This window comes from Rhinopithecus roxellana, chromosome 3, assembly GCF_007565055.1.
Source record: "Rhinopithecus roxellana isolate Shanxi Qingling chromosome 3, ASM756505v1, whole genome shotgun sequence".
Classification (NCBI taxonomy): Eukaryota; Metazoa; Chordata; class Mammalia; order Primates; family Cercopithecidae; genus Rhinopithecus; species Rhinopithecus roxellana.
Genome location: NC_044551.1, coordinates 12,222,007 through 12,240,494, shown reverse-complemented (window position 1 = coordinate 12,240,494; position 18,488 = coordinate 12,222,007). Strand labels below are relative to the sequence as shown.

At 35.8% G+C, this 18,488-nt stretch overlaps 1 protein-coding gene across 6 annotated transcripts in view; it reads left to right on the top strand.

Moving 5' to 3' along the window:
- The window catches only part of CDH12 (cadherin 12), a 1,165,810-nt gene that overhangs the window by 1,011,843 nt on the left and 135,479 nt on the right, over positions 1-18,488 (top strand). The window contains exon 1 of one of the 6 annotated variants that reach the window (XM_030927859.1): positions 4,275-4,530. The exons of the other annotated variants lie outside the window; for them this stretch is intronic. Coding sequence (XP_030783719.1) covers positions 4,401-4,530 — 130 coding nt within the window. The 5' untranslated portion in view covers positions 4,275-4,400. Of the gene's footprint in view, positions 1-4,274; positions 4,531-18,488 lie in introns of those variants that run through there. 6 annotated transcript variants of the gene reach the window in all.

Here is an 18,488-nt window from a genome sequence, read left to right as displayed (position 1 = left end):
TCAGGTGATCCACCCACCTCGGCCTCCCAAAGTGCTGGGATTACAGGCATGAACCACTGTGCCTGGCCAATACTTATCTTTTCTTTATGCTAGAACCATTCTATACTTTAATTGTTTAAAATCTATTTCTGTCACTCATCTCTTTGGACTAGCACCTAACTCAGCACCTCTTGCAGGCATTAAATACTGTAAATGGTTTCTTCAGTGAATAATTGATTAAAATAAAAAACACTCAAATACCTTTTATATGATGGAAAGAGTTGTAAAGAATTTTATTCCTTGGTTATAATTAATGACAGAAAAAAATCTCACTGGCAGCTATTTACGTAAGGAGTCATTTCAGTTGGTATACTTTTCTTACAAATTTGTTTCTTTATAATTGTATTGGGCTTCAAAACCAGAGGTAGAGAAGAATGAAATGATTCATTCTTAATGTTGCATTTGCTTGTTTCTATATGTCAGTAGATAAGAAAATATATTTCACCCACTGAAAACAATCAGTAGCAAGGTTACTTCACACATGTACATTTTGCAGTAGATACCAAAATTAAAGAATACTTGAAGTTCTTATTTTCAAAAAGTTGAATAGTAATAACAGCCTCATTTTGGGTACTACACTAAAACTTCTAAGGCTTTGTTAAATATCACTGGTGACAATAAATGTAAGCTGCACTATTTAGCAAGATAAAGATGCACAAATATTTTTATAAGTGTGTCTCTGCTTACAAAGAGATATATCTTCAATTTCCCCTTCTTTTCTAATGGGCCAATTTCTAAACTCATTATGCATTTCTGGACTAAATTTTGTTCTCTCCTACCACTCCCTTGAATTTTTCCTTTTATCATGGCCATTTGTTTTGCTGAGGTTCTGTTAGTATAATTTCAGAATCCCGTCTTTTTCCCTCAACCACAACTTAGACTAAATAGTTGCTGCAACACATTCAAATAATCCACCCATGCTTGAAATTTTACAATTAACTGGAAAGGCAATGATCAAAACTCTTCTAAGTCATTTATAGTGTGGTACAAATGAGATAACTGCTAGCAGATGTTGATGTTCAAAAGATAAGAACAAGAGCAAGATGCAGGAGAACTTTGTTACTATAGAAGATAAAGGGTATGAAAAGGGGATAAAGGGGATCAAAGGCAAATGTGATCCAGTAAATCCTTCTATCAAGAGCTAGACCAGTTAGTTCTCTGTGAAGCTTTGCCGGTTGTTTGGTTACTCTTTCCAACCATTATACCATATTATTAAATTATGGGATATAATTACTTCCTCAATTAAGTTATTATTTCAACAAATTATTGAGTCAATGCTTAGATCAAGCAGGTTTTTTATGGATTAAACAGAGATGGATGTCATACTTTTGCTTTTCCTGAAACCAAATCGGGCAGCATCAGAGACGTTTTTAAGGATCAGAAAGGCCATATGTCATATCCCTGCCAACCATTTTTAAAATTATGTTCCAAAAGATTTAGTATTATAGGTAAACTGATGCAAACATTTTTATAAACATAAAACTTTATATATTTATTAAAATAAAAATAAACACTTTTAATACATACTGTAAGTTTCTGCCACAAGAAGAATTTGTGGCTTTAAAAACCCTGGTGAATAAAATTAGACTAGAAGAAAAAAAGCTTATTTATTTTACAATCCAAATTAATCTCTGTCCTCAGTAACTAACTGCATGTGATGAGAGGACCTGTGAAAAGTGACAACAATGAAATACTTTACTTTTTCCTGCCACCACCCTAAAGCCACCATCTACCCTAGAGTTCTAGGATTCCTTACAGGAAGTTGTGTTGCATTCTAGCAAAGTTCATATCAAACAACAAGGCAGCTCATCACCATGATTGATAACCACATCATTCTGAGCCTTGCCAAACGTCTACATGACTAAACCAGACGCTGTTTATCAAGAATTGTATATCGGTTAATAAACAAAACCAAAGGAAATTACTAGCATTATCTCAGAGAGCATTTAAAAAATGGTATGCATCTTTTACTCCCCAAATGCAGTTCGGATCTGTAATTATTCTTATTTTTACTGAAAATGATCAGAATTTAAATATGATTTTATTAACCTGAAGTCCAAGATACTATAATGGATTTAAAACTGAACGTGTTACATGAGCTTGACATAGCAGTCATGATCAGCTAAAATCCTCAGCACAGTGTTGGAACAGGTTCAGGAGAACTCAATTAAGCATGGAGTTGGAGCCTTTCCTAGTTTTCTTGTCTTATCTTTCTCTGTATTTTTCTTCCTCTTTTCCTTCTTGCCTTTCTTCTTTTGAAGTTTTGATTTGATCGAGGCACAAACTTGCCCCTTGTTTCAAAATAATTAATAAGGTACATTTAGCAAGGAGAATTCAGTACAATTAGAAACTGTAACCTTGGGATATTGATTTGCTTGTAGAAAGCGTTGATTGTCTCCTATAGAGATAAATTTAACTACTTTGACTGCATCCAAACACAGATGACTTAATCCAAAGATTAACTCTGATCCTTGTTTAATCTGCTAACAAGATTTGTAAGAAACATTGCTAAAGTGAGTTTTGTGTGTGTGTGTGCAGAGGAAAGAGAATTGGACTGAGAATGAAGGGACTTTATTTCTTCTCCCAACTGTGATAGTATAGGCCACGTGATGTGTGTAATTCATTTCATGATCTCTAGCTGTTTTTGTCATCTCTGTAATGGAGAGTGAAACAAGATTTTATCTTAAATACCTTTTGAATCAAAAATTCTAAGCCTATGAAAGATGCAATGTTAATACTTCTTTGTTGAATTTTCCAAAAATAGGGCTAGTTCTGAAAATTCCACAGCTGTAAATTGACTTTGTTGGATGTAAAAAGGGGGGGACTAGAATGTAGTATCAAAACTCTAGAAGTGTATTTTCCTGAACTCTTAACCTTTTTCTAATTCTACTTTATCTCAAATGTTAGGCTGATCTTAAATAAATGATCACAAATGAAGTTACTGCAGAACTATAAATTACAATTAGGATTTATATAAACAACTCAGGATAGATCTGGTGGGTCATTCCTTTGGAAAGGTGTATGCCAGATATATTGACATTCCATCAATTTTAGACTTATCATCATTTATTGGAATTTTGACAATGTAGTTGGCATTCTATGAAGACGTAATGGGGTTTATGTATTTTGGATAACATTAACAATCTATATGCCAGTTGTAGAAAATCCAATTTTTCTCCCTTTCAACTTGCTTCCTTGTTTTGACATGTTTCTTTAAATTTCCTATTTTTGCTCTTTCTTTGTAATTCTAAATATTACTACTTAGTATCCCAATCTAAATTTGACAGCATCCTCATGTTTTTAGTGTCATTTTATAAAATGAGCTTTATTGTGTTATTTCACTTTTCAAATATGTAGAGAATCCTAACATGCTTGTCCTTTATATGCATCTCTGCTGCAAAACCTACGTATGTAGAATCACTCTGTCTCTAAAATTGTGCTTTAATGGGTGGAGGACAGGTCCTTGTTTGTTAACATACAAATGTAAATAAACAAATGTAAAACACATATTTATTTTTATCCCCCTCCATTGAATTTGAAACTGAGCAGAGGGTGGAATAGTGAAATCACATGAGAAATATACCAATTGAAATCCTTTCTTAACCAAATAATTAGCTGAAAGTAAGGCTGTAGTCCTTTTTATTCTTCTTCTTTTCCAGTAGCTGTTATAACAAATAATTGACTTTCTGGGGTTCTTTTTACTCTTCTTATTTTCCATTAATTATTATACCAAATAATTGACTCTAGACATTTTTAGCATAGAAGAAAGATTTAAGAGTTTCATTCATTCAGTATGCTGTTTTTAAGCAACCACTGATTAAATATTTGTGGTAGATGCTATGCTGGGTGCTGAGGATAGGGAAATGAGTGAGCGAAGTAAATCTTAACAATTAAAGTACAATAGATGTTTAAGATCCTGACAAAAGAAAGAAATACAAGTAAGACATACACATACACCCACGCACAAGCGTATTTACTACACTTTGCAAAGAAAAAAACAGAATTTTTTCTGAAGTTGATTCATTTAAGTGTCAATTTGTTTTACATATTTCCTGAAACATAGAATGAAGCTTTGAGATTTATATTTTGTTGGTTAAATATAGTAGTAAGAAAGAAGTGTCTTAGACTACAGCTGATGTTTTTTACCTGATTCTGTAAGCAATAAAAGTCAAACATTGCCAGTGTGGGGTAGCTTATATGCTAAGAAAAGCAGCTCTGCCCTCTGATGCTAACAGAAAGAAGGTTTTAGGCAAAGGCAGCTCTTCATCATCTATACTGAGAAATAGTATTGTTTTTATGGACATGGTTACTTCCCACAGCAAAACAAAGAAAACAAACAAAACCTCACATATTGTTTCGAGATGTCTAGGATGCAAAAGAACTGGAGAATACTTTCAGATTTTGTTAAGCATTCAAGATACCGATGGCATGGAAAGCTGTGTTATCAAAGCCACACACATGCGAACACAGACTGGAAAGAGGCTTCTTTAGGTAAAATATATTTTGTTTCACTTCGCTTCTGTAAAAACAGCTTCAGGAGTCTAGCTTCAGAACATTGAATTGGTAATATATTTTTCTTTCAAAAGATAAGCCCCACAAAGGCAATGTCTGTTTCTCTCTTTACAGGTGCAGGCAACTACAGCTTTGCTAAAACTGGCAGTGACAGGTCAGGGAATGTGTTCACAGACTAGGGGGCCTCCTGATCTGAATTGTAATAATCCCCCTGCAGTGAGCCAGACACCACATCTCCCTTCTCCCTACTTTGTTTTGCTAAATAATGATAATATATACAGGAAAAATAACTCTTACACTTTTTTATTGGTTTGGAAATTAAGAGAGTAAGCATTTTTAATGTTCAAATTATATTTCTTAAAAAAGACTGGCATCACTTTAATCATTCCCTTCTTGAAACTTGGTTTAAGTTATAAAATATAAAAACACTATGTATCATGCAGCATGTTGATCTTATGTTTCCTGAATTAAAAATATGAGTAGCACCTAAAATATATGATTTTTCCTATCAGAAATATATAATCATAGGTGCTTTTCTATTTTAAGTGCTTAGTCTTTCTTTAGAAATAAATTACTATATCAGCAACATGATAGCTTATTTCTAATTTTCTAATTGCAACCATTTGTATATACAAGCATGCCCTTATTTATAATGGGAGAAGCTTAAATTCAACTGGAGTAGCATCAATAATGGACTGGCTATAAAAACTAATATAATCATTTATTTCATAAAATAGGTATTTATTAAAAGCACATCAATAATAATATGTAGGAGCTAAACACTTATCACTATATATTGTTAAATTTTAAAAAACAGGTTACAATATAGTATAAAGAGTATAATCTCAATTTATTTAAATCTATGTAGGAACAACAATACAAACTTTAAAAGTATTATCACAAATAGCTTCTACATGTTGGAATTGCGAGTGAATTTAAATTCCTATGAAGACATGTTACTTCTTTTTTTTTTAAATTATACTTTAAGTTCTAGGGTACATGTGTACAACATGCAGGTTTGTTACATATGTATACATGTGCCATGTTGGTGTGCTGCGCCCATTAACTCGTCATTTACATTAGGTATTCCACCTACTGCTATTACTTCTTTGAAGTGAGAAAACATTGCAAATTGTTTCCTCAACTGACGAACAATTCAAAGTAGATGCTGTTTATCTCCCTGCATTATTAGTGATGTAGTCTCTCTATGAGCTAACAGGTAAGTTGTTTGATATGATATACTAGTTATCTTTTTAAAGCCTGAAAAGTAAGTCTCTAAGTTTCATGTCAAAACATTACACTTTAATAATCTGAACTTATATTTTAAAAGTATGGGGAGGAAAGGAGAGAAAAGCATATATCCTTTGGTCCTTTCTTAGATTTGGTACATAGTGTGGTGGTCCTCACTGTAGAACTTAACTTCTGGTTGCACCATATTGCAACCAAATTTTTTCCCTGCATGATATTACCCCAGACCTGGCTAATGTAGTGGTCTTTTCAGACCCTCTTTAGTGTAACTGTGTTGTTGTTGTTGTTGTTGTTGTTGTTGTTGTTATTGTTTGTCTTATACTCTCAGACTTTTTGTTTACATCAAGTGCTTAGTGAACTGTCTTGTTAATTAGTGCTAACGATAAGAGGTGAAAGAAAACCTGGAGCTAAGAAAAAAAAAGTACAGGAGTTGGGGCAATTCTTGCTTATACTATCTACTCCTGGCACTGCTCAAAAGTATTTGAATTCCTAGCTGTTGTACTATCATAACAATGAATTACCCAGGCTCTGACTACGTTCATACTAAACTGTGGCCTCACGCAACCTGGTAGTGATTCTTCTATAACTCAGTAATTCATTTCTAGATGCCAGCAGGCACTTTCACTCATCTATGAAGGACCAAGAGGGCTACTCCAAAAAGTCCATGGTGTGAATCATGTTATACAAAGAACAGTTGAAGAAGGGGGTATATTCAATTGGAAGAAGTGAAAGGGCAAAATGATAGCTGATTTTCCATTGTGGAAGGTGAATATGGAAGCTATGGATCCACAGTGTCTCCAGAAGGAAGAATGGGACACTGGGGTGAAAAGAGTCACAGGCAACCAGATTTCAACTATAGGAGGAAGATCTGTCTATTCATCAGAAGCGTTTCAAGTCACTATTGATGTTCGTTTGGAGACAGAATTAATTTCTCCTTCAGTTACTTTCTTATAATATTAAATTTGTTATAACTTTGATATTATAGTCATGCATTTTTTATTTTTGTCCATCACTATCAACTGAATCATAAACATCTTGTTTAAACTTCCTATCAATCATACAAAATAGTGTCTGAAAACAATATCAGTAAGAAGTGAAAGAAGGGGTAAAAGAGGGAGTTTCAAAGAATTATCATCAGGGAGATATTCTAAAGTGGAGAGATAAACATAAAATGGAAACATAAATGCAAAGTCTCAGATATTGTCAAGCTCAGAAATAATAAAGAATTTAATTAAATTATACGAGTGAATGAGTCTGAAAATCCTAAATAATTTTATAATGTAAATATGGATATTGATAAAATACTGATATTGCCATATCACAACACATGTTGATAATAAGAAAATTTGCATGGCACACTAGAGGAAACTAACCAGACTATTGGTTCCGTGACTGTCATGGCCCCAAGTCGTAGCCAACTGCTTCATTGTTCCGTCTTCAAAGATGTGCCAAAAACCAAAGATCATCATACATTTGAGGAAAACTACATTATAAAACAGAAAAACAAATACTGAATGAGAGATGAGTAATGAAAGATTGATAAAAACACCTAAACCGCTTCCCCAACATCTATGACAATTCAAATTACAATTATATCTAATGTAAAATTATATCTATCAGAAAAATTGAATAATTAGAGATTAAGTAATATTTGAAGAGATGTTAATGGAAAAAAAAGAAGTATATGTAATATTTGAAGAGATGTTAATGGAAAAAACAAAGTATATTCTAAAGAAATAGAACAAAACCTCAAAGAGTTTTATATACCCCCTTTGAGGTTTTATATATAAATATATAAAAAATGTATATATAAATATATATAAAAAGTATATATAACCCTTTGAGGTTTTGTTCCTTTTATTTATTTTTCCTCATATATATGAGGAAAACTAACGAAAGAAAAATAATAAAAAGGCAAAACAACAAAGAGAATATGAGAATAAGAATTCCAGAAAAAGGATAGAAGAGCAAAATTGATAATTTCACACATCTGAGCATACAAGCTACAGATCAACGGTTTCACCCAGTGAATATGCATGATAATGAATGAAAAAAAAAGTACTTAATTTTAGCTAGTAGAATACCAAAGATGAAGAAACTTTTTCCAAAATTTCAGAGGGAAGAAAGAAAATTTTTACAAAATCAGAACAAAAGAAGTGAAGAAACAAATGGAACAAGTCACTTTAAATGGAGGATCAAAGTGACATTAGACTTCCAGAGAGCACAGTCGCTAGAAGTAAATGGAGCAATGAATTTTATGTTACAAATAAAAATGGTGCTTAACCAAAATTTTTATTTTCAGCCAAATGACCAATATATTCCAAGAACAAATTCAAGGAAGTTCGCATACAACATACTATCCAAATATGTTTGGAAGATATACTAGGGTCTTCTTTTCAGAATAAAGAACTAAAGCAAGCAAGAATTACAGGTGACATGAAGAGAGCAGAGGTACCTGTCTAATAAAGAAGTGAAGGAAAGAAGGTGTATGGAGAACTGGTGTGGGAACTACTTAAAAAATAAGATTGAATCATATGCTGATATCATTGAGTCTTTGGAAAGCACTGATGATATAGTACAGACAAATAGGGTGCAAACAAGAAACATAATTAAAGCTCTATAAAAACAAAATTTGCATAAAAAGAGAATATCCTAAACTGGCAAATGATTATTCCTTTAAGTCCTCTGAAGGCATTTTTTGGCAAACTCATATAAATCAATACACAAGTCCAACTCAAATTCAGGATAGGAAAATATAAAATTATATTATCTGGGTTATGGGCTCAGATTTGCTATCTACAAATTGTGCTTGACCATATATGGTGAGCTTGCATGAATCCTTTACTGAAAGAGTGAACCATTGTGAAGCTAAAAGGTGATGCTATCAGCTACCCAATTCAACAGGCATATAACCATTTTTCTGTAAACTAAGGGGTGAGTGGCATAGTAATTGAGAACAGCGGTTCTGGAATTAGCTCTACAGTAAGCTAAATCTAAAGTTGTACAACCTTGGGTAAATTACATACAGCTTCATTTGCCTTAGTTTCCTCACTTGTAAAATATAGATAACAATTACTTTCTCATAGTGTTGTGAGAATTAAATTTGTTAAAACAAGGAATGTGCTTAAAACAGGGCCTTTTGGTCGAGCACGGTGGCTCATGCCTGTAATCCCAGCACTTTAGGAGGCCAATCTAGGTGGTACACCTGAGATCGGGAGTTCCAGATCAGCCTGACCAACATGAAGAAACCCCGTCTCTACTAAAAATACAAAAATTAGCCGTGCATGGTGGCACATGCCTTTAATCCCAGCCAACTTGGGAGGCTGAGGCAGGAGAATCGCTTGAACCTGGGAGGCAGAGGTTGTGGTGAGCCGGGATCAGGCCACTGCATTCCAGCCTGAGCAACAAGAGTGAAACTCCATCTCAAAAAAAAAAAAAAAAAAAAAAAAAACGGGCCTTTTATAATAAGTTATTACTCCATAGGGTAGTTTCAAAAATTAAGTGAATATATTTAGAAAGGGAAAACATAGAATGTTGTCTAATATATCACTTTTTTAAAGCAAATAAATGTGGTGGTTGTACTATAAATGGGACACACAGACATCTGCCAAATTGTGAGAGTGATACTGCCAATTTATGTCTGGTTCAAATAACCTGTTTTTGTCTGATTAATAATTCAATTTGAAATACTGATAAAGCAATAAAATACATCTTTTTGATCATTTCCATGATTGCTTTACATCATCCTCTGTGTGTGGCTGTGCATGAGGCAATAAACAAATTAAATATATGTCACAAACATTTGGACATGAGAATAAATTCAGATAAAATATGATTTCCAGTAATGGGAGAATCATCATGATGCATCAGTGCTTAATTTATAATGGCATAACAAAGAAATTCACTGACAATAACTGTCTGATGCTAAAATGGTAATACTGAAACCTGAACATTGCTTCTTAATTAAATATTGGCAATATTGTTTGATATATCTTTACAAATATTGCTTTGTAATCTAGTTTTCATTTTAGTAAAACACTTACTATTTATCTTGAATTTCCAATCAATACATCATAAACTATCAAAATGCATCTACAGTCACAGCCCGGATATTAGACTGATTTCTTCTCACTTTTGCTGAGTGTCAACATATGAGTTACAATGGTGCTAGATTTTTAAATGATATTAATAAGAACAAAAGAAAAAATCCATGATTCAATATGTATTATGCATATTTGATCTTAGGTGTGTGTAGCTACTGTGGAAAATTCCTTGCATACTTTTTAAGTATTTAGGTAATTTGAAATTATATATGCGGATCCATTAGTAACCATTTTGTATCGGAGAAGCTAATATATAAAAATAATATGAAGTTTAACCAAATAGACTGTTTGGTTACTTAATTAAACAAAAATGAGCAGTGTATTTCTAGAAAGCTCAATTCCAAATTTTAAAAAAAAAATGGGAAAAGTATGTTGTACCAAGAATGGCCAAACAAACAAAATAAAACAGCTTAGTTATATTATGAAGAACTTCTGTGTTCCCTGGAGGGGGACTAGGGTAGTGGCTGTGAGCAGTGGTTTTAGTGTCAACTGCTTGAATTTGTCCCAGCTCCACCACTTACTAAAAGTCATGACCCTGGACAACCCACTTCGTCATCTAGGTGTTCGTTTTGCATTTACAGAAATCGTGCAAATAATAGAAAATAGCATAGGCTTAAGCATTAAATATAAGAATGCATGTAAAATGTTTTGCACAATGTTTGACGCATTGTAGTAGCTCCATAAATATTGTTAAGTTCCTTTCCTGTTTTAGGAAAGAAGAGAGAGTTGCAAATGATAAGTATTTTCCGAGTTTCCCAAAAGAAATCATATAAAATAAAGGGTTTTGAATACTACAATTCAACATTTTTTTTCATTTCTCTTTTTCCTTCATTTTTATAGCTTATATTCTCTGTGCATAGTGCAGTGTTAGCTGCTAAAATAGTGGTCACTTAATAGATGGCTTACAAATAAAAAACTAAGATATTATTTTTCTCCCCAAGAGGTAGCTAAAGAGGTGCCCTGGCATTAAATACATAACTTTAGAGACAGCCACTAGAAACACAGGTGAAGTTTCCTATGTTTTTGTACTCTGGAAATTATGGATGATTCAATTATGCACTTGAGTGCAAAATCCCACTCTTTAGAATAAGAAATGGATAAACCCTGACTCCGTGAAACTTTCTCTCTCATGATCAAAAATACTGAGAACTGGGGTGCACTGGGATTCTACTTTCTATTGCTTAGACTTCACAAGGAGTTAATGCCAGGAAGGAGGGAAGGAAGGAAGGAAGGAAGGGAGGGAGGGAGGAAGGAAAGGAAGGAAGGAAGGAAGGAAGGAAGGAAGGAAGGAAGGAAGGAAGGAAGGAAGGAAGGAAGGAAGGAAGGAAGGAAGGAAGGAAGGAAGGGGAAGGGGAAGGGGAAGGGGAAGGGGAAGGGAAGGGAAGGGAAGGGAAGGAGGGAGGGAGGGAGGGAGGGAGGGGGGAAGGAAGGAAGGAAGGAAGGAAGGAAGGAAGGAAGGAAGGAAGGAAGGAAGGAGAAGGGAAGGGAGGGAGGGAGGGAGGGAGGGAGGGAGGAAGGAAGGAAGGAAGGAAGGAAGGAAGGAAGGAAGGAAGGAAGGAAGGAAGGAAGGAAGGAAGGAAGGAAGGAAGGAAGGAAGGAAGGAAGGAAGGAAGGGTGGAAGAGCATTGTATATAGAACAACCCAGTGCTGGGATGATCCCCATCTACAGCCAAGAGCTTAGTGCCATAATGTCACAGTCTAGAAGAAAGACATAATTTTAAGCATGGCTCCAGTAGAAGGAAACTAACAGATTCTATAGAAAAGATAACACTGACAGCAGCAGTGTTGACTGAAGGGTAAGATAGTTGGAAGGAAATATAACTTTGTTTGAACCGTAGGTACTCAGCAGGGTACAATTCAGGGAATGGACCAAACTGCTATTCAAACTTCAGTCAGTGCACTCTCTACCTGAATGTGGCCCCAGGTTCAGTGCTGTAAGAAGTAAGATGATAACCTGGAACTGAACTTGAGTCCCAGCAAGCATTCTGGACTCCAGATTGCCAGGTGGACTTCTGTGGCCAGATCCTAAATTAGTATGAGCAAGGACATCAGAACCTTTCCTGAAATTTATCTTCTCACAGCTTCTTTCTTAACACCACTCACTTATAATTTGTAATTGTACCAGGCAAAATTGCCATTCTCTAAGTTTCCAATCTACCTGTTAAATTAAATATTAATTGAATTCATGACTTAAATATTCTGAATCCTCTTAAGCTCCTGAAGAATCTGTTCTTGCTGTCGACCGCTTTTCATTAGGTTTCCTTTCCCTCTCTTTGGATGGGTCATAAAATAAATTCATGGGTAATCTTATCTAGCTATAATTCACTCCCCCTTAAACTCTTAATCTCTTTTTATTTTTTAATCTGCACTATATTTTATCCCTGGCTTACAACTAGAAAGCTTTAAATACATATAATATATAAAAAATTCCACATAATGATATACTGACCAAAATATTTTTTTAAATACTTTTAGTATAATGAGAGAAGCCTCATGATACTTAAGGGAATAATGACTTAATTGATTAAGAGCCATAGCTTTCACTTAGAAATAACAGCATAGTTAATTCAACTTTTGTCATCGAATACATACTTTAAAATAGCATCAAATACATTTCACTGCTATAAGTAACAAAAATGTCTTCCAGATATCTGCATCTATTGTGGAGGTACTAGGTTAAGCTCAATGTTCCCTGTAGTATGCATCAAAATTATACTTTAGTGATAGAATGGCTCTTATCTTTTCTTTCTTTTAATGTGCTACCTAAAAATTTCAAAGTGGTTAATAAACTATTATCCTATGAAATAGTAATAACATATAAAAACATTTTAATTTGTTTTTAGTGAGCTTTGAAACTGCTGTCCAACTTTTAAAGTTTTTTTCTTTTATAGTGTGAACATGTAAATCATCATAAGAATGATTACCATAATGTATCTCCTTCAAATGCAAATCCTATGAGCCACTCTTGAGACAGAACCATATGAAGTAAAAATCTGATAGCATGTGAAAGGAAAATGGAAAAATCCATCAAGGTTTAATTTCAGCAATTTGCAGTACAGTTAGTCTTTTTGGACAGAATATCAACATAGATATTTTTCTTTTCTTTTTTCTTTCCTCCCTCCCTCCCTCCCTCCCTCCCTCTCTCTCTCAGGTGCTCTCTTTTCTTCTTTCCTTTCTTTCCCTCCCTCCCTCCCTCTCTCTCTCTCTTCTCTTTTCTTTCTTTCTTTCTTTCTTTCTTTCTTTCTTTCTTTCTTTCTTTCTCTGTCTCTTTCTTTTCTTTATTTCTTTCTCTTTCTTTCTTTTCTTCTTTCGACAGGATCTCATTCTGTCATCCAAGTTGTATTGAAGAAGATGGAGGGCAGTGGCAGGATATCAGCACTGCAACCTAGGCCTCTCATTCTCCAGTGACACTCCCACTTCATCCTCCCAAGTAGCTGGGACCACAGGCTGTGCTACCATGCCTGGCTAATTTTGTTTTGTATTTTTGGTAGAGATAAGGTTGTGCCATGTCACCCTGTCTGCTCAGCAACTCCTGGGCTCAAGTGATCCATCTTCCTTAACCGCCCAAACTGCTGGGATTACAGCTGTGAGACACCGTGACTAGTGGGTATTTTTCAAATACCCACTAGTATTGGAAGAAACTGATCTCATTAATAAATGTATTCAGAGAATTTGGATCAGAACCACTTGAAATATAATAAAGTTTAATTTTCATTTAGCTACAGTAAACTCCTGCATTTAGCTACAGTAAACTCCTGCTTTTGAGTAATTGCATTACAACGAATCTTGCAAAACAAGTAGGCTTCGAAGTCTTTTATTTTTGTAATAATTAGTAACCCAAATCCCACCCTAAATTACTGCAGCATTTAACCATGGCAACACAGAAGAAACAAAACCTTAATATGAGACCAGAGTCTCATACACAAAGTTTTCTCTATTAGCTAAGAATATTTAAACAATATAATGTGTACAGTTATTTCTGCTTTTAGACAGACGCTATTTCTATCATTACTCATCTGGATTCATAAGCACTTCAGGAGGTATTGCAAAGACATGTGGCATCATCGTGCCTTTGAGTTTATGAAATAATCAATATTCAAGGTCACTTGCCTTCAGATAATGTGAACTGCTATAATAAGTTCTAGACTTTATTGTAATGGATTTTCCACACATGATATCCATTTTTCTAATGGGAATCAATGCAGTCCTTCCTTTTACGAAAGCTCATGCTCTACCTGGTAATGGAAAGCAGAATTGTACACTCTTTTGTAGACTTAGCATGGCTGGAGGTATCAGGATTGCCAAAATTCTAGTAAATGGTTTATTGCACTCTTTTGTCACTGCTCTTAAGATTTCTCTAGACATTTTTCATTTGAAGCTGCTCCATTGATTTCTGTAACAGACAGCAAAGCAGTGTCATCACTGCCATAACTATTGATGGGATATTGATATTGTAACTATTGACATTGAGCCTTGTGGCTGAATCTAGAGATCCAAAGGCTTGATTGAAAACTTCTAACATCAGCTGATCAAAAGTATTTTCTTAGCCAGATTTATTTGTTCCTTTATTAACTTACACAGTAGACATGTATTAAGTACCTATTATATACCAAGCTCCATTGCAGGTTCTGAGATTCCATTAAAAAATAGATAAATACATAAATAAAGCAGTAATACTCTCTGGATGTTAACGTGCAGATTTGTGGAAGAGACAGTGGAAAATGAGACAGGAGACAAGACACTCTCAGCATATGGAAATGACTTTCTAGAAGTGGAGCTATTGAGGTCAGTCTTTAAAATGGAACGAAGTTTACCTGAGTGAAAAGGAGCACTCACTTCCTCTTTTTTTTTTTTTTTTTTTTTTTTTTTTTTGACAGACTATCACTTTGTCACCCAGGCTGGAGTGCAGTGGTGCAATCTAGGCTCACTGCAACCTTCTCCTCCTGGGTTCAAGTCATTCTCATCCCTCAGTCTCCCAAGTAGCTGCACATACCACTATGCCTGACTGATTTTTGTATTTTTAGTAGAGGTAGGGTTTTGCCCTGTTGGCCAGGCTGTTCTCCAACTCCTGTTCTCCAAATGATCCACCCTCCTAGGCCTCCCAAAATGCTGGCATTACAGGTGTGAGCCACTGCATGAGGCCTGAAAAGGGACATTTCTGATTTTGACAACAGCATGTATAAAGGGCATAATATGAAGTAGCCCTGAATCTTAGGGAACTATATTGCATTGAGGCAACATGAAGTAGGCAGGGAAGAGACAAAGATAAACCTGGAAACGTTGAGAGGCACATTTGTGACGAGCATTGGAGACAGTGCCGAGGACAAAATTAAATGTACATTTTTGAAAGACAAATGTGGCTATAGCAACCAGAGAGATTGCAGGTTAAGACAAGCAACGTTTGGACTACTAAACATTATAACACTATAACCTAGGTGAGAAATACTAAACATTTCAAATAAAAGTAGTGGCAGAATGCATAAGGAAAACATGGTAGCATGTTTAGTCAATGAAAGAGACTACACCAGATGTAAACAGTAAGTGCTAAATAAATGTTTAAAATGTCCTTAAGACTTACCTTGGTCTAGTTTAGAGGCAGTTTTGCTATTGAAGCAACCGGAAAATGCAAACGATGGTCAGGATTTAGTCACTGGCACATAGGGGCTAAGATGAACAAGATTGTAGAGTTAGGTAGGTAGAGCGAGAGACAATATCATGGTACATGAGCAGGGAGAGGAAAAGGAGTCTGTAAAGAATGCTAAGTAGTTATCAGAGACTCAGCGGGAGAGCCAAGAGTAAATGATGTTGAAGAAACCATAAAAGGAGACAACTTGAAGAAAGAGATTTGGCTCAACCATTAAAATGCCCACAAAGGGCCGGGTGTGGTGGCTCACGCCCGTAATCCCAGCATTTTGGGAGGCCAAGGCAGGTGGAACGTGAGGTCAAGAGATGGAGACCACCCTGGCCAACACGATGAAACCCCATCTCTACTAAAAATACAAAAGAATTAGCCAGGCATGGTGACGTGCATCTGTAGTCCCAGCTACTCATGAGGATGAGGCAGGAGAATAGCTTGAACCCAGGAGGCGGAGGTTGCAGTGAGCCAAGATTGCGCCACTGCACTCCAGGCTGGAGACAGAGCGAGACTCCGTTAAAAAAAAAAAAAAAAAAAAATCCCACAAAGAAGAAGGGTAAACATAAGAAACACCATTCTCTCTTAGGAGAAAAGATCAGTTAATCAGAAGCAGTAATGATAAGCAGAAGGAATGAAGTTTTGAGTCCAGAATGCTGTAGTCATAGTACTAGCCTCAGGGGAAAGCAAGATTTCAATTAAGGCAAATTGCTGAAGGAAGCATTCTACAGAAGCGTGACAAGGAGTGGAGTTTGTGTCCAGTACTTGCAGAAGTAGAATCATTGTGGAAAGCAAACTGGGAGTCAGCACTAGTGGAAGAAACCAGAAGATGCAATTTACATGTATTGTTAAATTTAATCTTTGTTAACCTGTTTGTGAAATTCAGTTACAAATTTCCAATTCTCAGATAAGAGGCTCAAACTTGTTACCCAAAAATTAAGTGGCAGAGCTCTAACTTTTTTTGGACAGACAGCAAAAGACATTCCCTACAGAAGAGGTTTACAGAAGCAGGGTGGTTAAATTTTAGAATGAAAAAATGAGATGGCTATCAATCTTGAAGTTCAGACTACATACCGTAATTGGCACTGCTTTGAAAGTTTTGGACAGAGTAATGATATATTCAAAACCCTGTAACCAAAAGATTAATCTTCATTTTGGGAAGAGTTCAGATACAATTCTGTTTCAAATTGTACAACAAATTACTGGAAGTAGGGAACTCTACCCATTTGTTACAAAGTTGAAGAATTTAAACCATCATTTGGATGAGGTTTCACTAAGTGCCAGTTATTATGCTAAGAAATTTATATGCATTTTCACATGGATTAATGCATAAATAAGTTCCATGAGGTCCCCACTCTCTGTACTCCCATTTTATATTTGAAGTAACAGAGGCTTAGAGTGTTTAACTGACTTGCCAAAATCTTGTTAATTTGGAAGTATCAGAAAATTCTAATGCAACTCAAAGTATAAAACAGCACAGAAAATAATTTAGAAATCACCACACTGTCTTCCACAATAGTTGACTAATTTACATTCCCACCAATGGTGTAAAAGCGTTCCTATTTCTCTGCAGCCTCGACAAGATCTATTGTTTCTTGATTTTTTAATGATCACCATTCTGACTGGTGTGAGATGCTATCTCATTGTGGTTTTGTTACCAGGGGTCCTTGTTCTTAGAACTCCCAAGATGGTGGCAGACCGCTTCCAAGATGGTGGCAAGTCTTTTGTTCTCTAACCTGGGGTTCTTGGCCTCATGGATTCCAAGCAATGGAACCTTGGGCCATGCCGTGAGTGTTACAGCTTCATTCACTCTATTAGGACGAACCCTAGGCACTTAGCCCACGCAGGAACAATGGCGAGCCTCTAGCCTGATTGGGAGTGGCAATGGACACTGCCTGGTTGGGTCAGAAGTGCAGCAGACACTCTTCCACCCCGGAGGTGGAAATCAACTGCGGGTCTGGGACAGCAGCAAACAGCAGTGGTGGATGGCGAGTGAAAGCTTAGCTCCAGCAGTAACAAATACAGACCAGAAGAATGTGCAGTTGCAAGATTTAATAGAGTGAAAACAGAGGTTCCATAAAATGGAAGGGAACCCAAAGGGAGTTTCTATTCCCTGCTCAAATGCCTGGGGTTTATATCCCAAACATTCTCCCTCCCCCTGTGCTCTCAGGCAATAGATGATTGGCTATTTCTTTACCTCCTGTTTTTGCCTAATTAGCATTTTAGTGAGCTGTCTTTACTACCTGATTGGTTGGGTGTGAGCTAAGTTGCAAGCCCCCTATTTAAAGGTGGATGCAGTCACCTTCCCAGCTAGGCTTAGGGATTCTTAGCCTAGGAAATCCAGTTAGTCCTGTCTCTCAGTTTTGATTTGCATTTGTCTAATTAACAGTGATGTTGAGCCTTCCTTCATATATTTGTTGGCAGCACAAATGTTTTCTTTTGAGAAGTGTCTGTTTATGTCCTTTGGCCACTTTTTAATGGGTTGTTTTTTCTTGTAAATTTGCTTGCGTTCCTTGTAGATTTTGACCCAGCAATCTCATTACCGGGTATATACCCAAAGTAATATAAATCATTCTATTACAAAGATATGTGCATGCAAATGTTCTTTGCAGCACTACTCACAATAGAAAAGACATGGAATCAACCCAAATGCCCAATAGTGATAGACTGGATAAAGAAAATATGGTACATATACACCATGGAATACTATGTAGCCATAAAAGGGAATGAGATCGTGTTCTTTGCAGGGAAATGGGTGAAGCTGGAAGAAATTTTTATCCTCAGAAAAGTAATGCAGGAGCAGAAAATCAAATACCTCATGTTCTCACTTATAAGTGGGAGCTGAACAGTGAGAACACAGGGAGGGGAGCAACACACATTGGGGCCTGTTGGGGGAGGGTGGGGGAGGGAGAGCATCCGGAAAAGTAGCTAATGCATGTCGGGCTTAATACCTA